Source organism: Antrostomus carolinensis, unplaced genomic scaffold (genome assembly GCF_000700745.2).
Source record: "Antrostomus carolinensis isolate BGI_N321 unplaced genomic scaffold, ASM70074v2 scaffold4201, whole genome shotgun sequence".
Classification (NCBI taxonomy): Eukaryota; Metazoa; Chordata; class Aves; order Caprimulgiformes; family Caprimulgidae; genus Antrostomus; species Antrostomus carolinensis.
In genome coordinates this window covers 575-4,923 of record NW_010294695.1, presented here as the reverse complement: position 1 = coordinate 4,923, position 4,349 = coordinate 575, and the positions used below count along the sequence as shown (strand labels likewise).

The following is a 4,349-nucleotide window of genomic DNA, read 5'->3' as shown; positions in this document are numbered from 1 at the left end:
ACCCAAGTGAAAGAGATGGTGGCATCCTTAGCTCTATACAGAAATTAGACCAAGGTGCTCTAAAACAACTTTCAGATGTTTGAATACTCGAGTAGCCTAGAATACTGTAGACTGTATTGTTGAACTAAGACACGAATATTTCACCTGGCCTCACCTGAAGTCCCTAAGTCCTTCTGTGGGTCTGTGCCTATATTCACAGACATGGTCACTGGCAGGGAACAGGTCTTCAGACCAGTGTCTTGGCACTCAGTGTGATTCTGATAGCTACACAGGCTGCTTTAAAGCAGCATTTAATTTCGGTGATTCACAGCCATGGCGGTTATAAAAATATTATTCTGATCTCTCCCCCTCCTCTCCATTTTCCTCTGAAATTGATAATTATATCACGTTCTCTATTCTGTTACCCATCATAGACCACAAAATAATCTTTAAGCAACACCAGATTTGATATCTGAAAATCTCAAATATTCATTTTCTTTGTTTAGTTAGAAAATTGTTTTGTATACAAGAAACAATCTAACACTGAGGTCAACTATGAAGAAATCATAACACTGTTTTAGTATGTTGCAAATGCACCTTTAGAATAACTTGTACTGACTCATGGAAGATCTTTTGTGGATGACTGGTTCCTCATAAAACTTTAGTAACTAGGTCCCAGCTGGAGCATGAGCAGCACTGCGCTCTTCTTCCTGAGGATGCAGTACATCAAACAAATCCCCTAGATGCTCCCCATTACAGGCTCAGTACCTGTCTGCTGGTGGTCATGGAGACAAAATTGTGGGAACCAACGTTGCAGATCAGAGTCAGTGTAAAAAAGGATAGGTAAATACAAGAATACATAACTAAGAATGTTTGCTAGTGCATAAGTGTCTTAGATTTCACAGCTTAATTCCTATTTAAATTCTTGCATTGTAAGTGGGTGATATTCTCCATCCAGTACAGTTATAGATCTTCCCTTAAAGGCTTTTTCCTGTGGCAACTGCACACTGAGTCTCTGTCATCAGGCTGAGGTACAAGTTCCATTCCATCCCGTATTTCAGGTTTGCTGGCTTGGCGTTTGGCATATTTCTGAAATATGTAAACAACATTTAAGAATGCTATAAGCACCAACATATAATTCATGAAACAGAATTTTCCTCCTCCCTTCCACTCACAAGCTTGCCTTTATCCAGGTTCCTTATGTCATTGTTTACAACCTGTTTACAAGGTCTCTTTATAACACACCTACTAATAGGCTACATTGCCTCTGAAAACCTCCTTTAATGTTTTCCCCTGTCCTATTATTAATGGTAATTTGAATATTGTAATTATTTGTGCCTCTAACCACTTTATGCAGATAATGCTGTCATTTTTGTACACTGAACAGTTCCAAACTTTGTGTCAACATGTGGCTGCTGAAGCTGAGATCTAACTCTGCACAGCAAAACAGGAAAAAGAAATTAGTACTTTCAGAGAACAGAAACTTCTTTCTGCATCTTGTAGGGAAGCAGTGACTATTTGGCCTGCTTCACCCCTTACCACTCTACTAGCCATACTTCTGGAATTTCTTTTATATGTATTCGTTGTTTTGTAAGACAGCAGATTAGCTCATGAGAGGATAAACGTGAGGGGAAAAGGAAGAAAGTTGTGTACGGATTGTCTCCTACATCTGTTAGAAACCACATACCAAAGTGACATTGAAAACAGGTCAGACTGTGGAGATGGGGGCAAAGAAAAAATTAAAACATCTGATTCTGTAAAACTACTATTATGTCAGGTTGCCTCTTCAATGATGAAGCAAGTTTTAGCAAAGCTCTTCACACTGATCTCCTCTGAATAATATGAACCATGTCTGCTATTGATATCAGCAAGGACTGAATATGAAACCCGTAGCAGCAGTAGCAGTAGCAGTTGGGGGAAAGTAATGAAGTGATCTGTTGTACTAACCTGGAGCACTTTATAATAGTAGCAGTAAAGCCTATGAGGCTGAAGTAATTCTCTTGCCATTAATTGTCCTTCTTTAGCAATTTCTCTTGCATCTTCATCATTTTCCTGGAAAATTGAGACAAAACAAATACATAATAGAACCATCAGTGAGTTACTCAAAGCCTGGCTGAAACAAAAAAAAATATTAAAGGAGCTATTAAAATCATAGAATCATAGAATGGTTTGGGTTGGAAGGGACCTTACAGATCATCTAGTTCCACCCCACCTGCCATCAGCAGGGACACCTTCCACTAGACCAGGTTGCTCAAAGCCTCATCCAGCCTGGCCTTAAACACTTCCAGGGAGGGGGCATCTGCAACTTCCTTGGGCAACCAAGGAAAATAAAATAAAATAAAATCTGACACAAAAATTAAATAAAATAAAATCTGACACTTTATATGCAATTACTGGTAGACTGCAAAGGCACACTTTAAATTGCAGAGTTTTGAAAAATACTGGATTGTTTTTATGGGCACAACTGGCACCTTAGGGCTATCGATAACAACTTTTATGGATAACTGTACAATTTTGAAAATTCAGTTGATTACTGCTCTACTGTTTTGCCCAAGCCACAAGCCCCTTCAAAATCAGGTCTGACATCGCCCACACACACTTAGTTTTACAGAAGGTAAAGCCACAGCTGTTGTCCTCTCCCATGCAATGCAATTCAATGTCTTCCTTTTAAAAATAACTCTGCTTGATGTCATGTACTTACTCTCAAGTTTTTTAGATCAGTATTTCAAAGCTTTTAGTATTCTCATCTGATTCTTTATGAAGAACTACAGTACTCAGGAACTCAGGAACTTCTGTGTTTTTTAACCTGATAGTTAAACTTAAAGCACAAACGGTGCTTTTAATCACACAATTGTATCGTTTTGTTTGATTACAGAATCCCAGCCTCTTATTCTGAGCATGTTACAGAGCAGTGATATTTTTGTACATTCGAACAGAGCATGCAGTGACTTCTGTTCTAGTCAGGATCTAAAAACAGCGATAGAATTAATGAAGTAGCATCTAGGATGCTGGGCGTTTCTTTGAAAGTTATGTGCATTAGTCAGTATACCAAGGCTCTGATTCATGAAACACTTCTGCACATACCTAAAATGAATTCTTAAGTATTTCCCTGAATAGAGATGGTTACTTGAATTAAGGCCTTTCCATCTTATACTAACAAATAAATGTACATCTTCTGTCGCAGGATCTCAATAGAGTTAATGCAAAATAGTACATGGAACTACAAAAAGAAGAGAGTATCAGGATAAATTGTTTACATCTTTGTTTATCACTCTGAACTTGAATTAGGAATGGGACTTACCTTAGCCCATTTTATTTTCTCTAATAAGTCCTCTAAGTTTCTCTTAACTGGAACATAATGTTTCCATGGTTTTAATCCAATATAAAAGTGTTCATAATACTGGGAATCTTGCTTCAATACTAGGCTGTCACCCAGCAAGAGGTATGGAAACCTGTAAGCTGCTACGGTCCCGTCTACATTCACTTGGTATTTGTACTACAATATGGAGACAGAAGAAAAAAAAGGTGAAATGTTTTGAATCAGAATAGGAACCCTGGCTGTATAAAAGAGTATTTCCATAGGCAAGGCACAATTGTGTTTATTAATTCTCATCTTCAAACCTGTTTTAGTGTTAAGCAGGTGTAGTTTCATGGTGTTCTGGATAACATATTGGAAAAAGGATTTGTTTTCAAACCAAGAATCACAGAATCACAGAATGTCAGGGATTGGAAGGGACCTCGAAAGATCATCTAGACCAATCCCCCTGCTGGAGCAGGAACCTAAATGAGATCACACAGGAAAGTGTCCAGACGGGTCTTGAATGTCTCCAGAGAAGGAGACTCCACAACCTCTCTGGGCAGCCTGTTCCAGTGCTCTGTCACCCTCACAGTAAAGAAGTTTCTTCTCAAGTTTAAGCGGAACCTCCTGTGTTCCAGCTCACACCCATTGCCCCTTGTCCTACCATTGGGCATCACTGAGAAGAGCCTGGCTCCATCCTCATGACATTTGCCCTTAACATATTTGTAAACATTAATTAGGTCTCCCCTCAGTCTCCTCTTCTCCAAGCTAAAGAGACCCAGCTCCCTCAGCCTTTCCTCATAAGGGAGATGCTCCACTCCCTTCATCATCTTGGTGACTGACAGTCAAGAACCTCTGTGTCACATGAACTGCCTGATGGGTATTCTACTAAAGTGTCCTGAGATAGAGCAAGGGGTAGAGCTGGGAAGGAAATAAAACTAATCTATACTTAAATTCATTCAGAATCACAGAATGGCAAGGGACCGCTGGAGATCACTTAGTCCAACCCCCTTGTCAAAGCAAGTACACCTAGAGCAGGTTGCACAGGATTGAATCCAGGCAGGTTTTGAAT

General features: G+C 39.4%; 1 protein-coding gene across 1 annotated transcript; it reads right to left on the bottom strand.

Moving 5' to 3' along the window:
• Positions 1 to 445: 445 nt before the first annotated feature.
• On the bottom strand, positions 446 to 3,475 carry LOC104532483 (protein O-glucosyltransferase 3; the record flags this gene model as incomplete). Its single annotated transcript, XM_010177709.1, has 3 exons — positions 446 to 1,068; positions 1,927 to 2,031; positions 3,281 to 3,475. Coding segments are annotated over 3 exons (426 nt in total), but the record flags the coding sequence as incomplete, so codon positions are not given.
• Between the last annotated feature and the right edge of the window lie 874 nt (positions 3,476 to 4,349).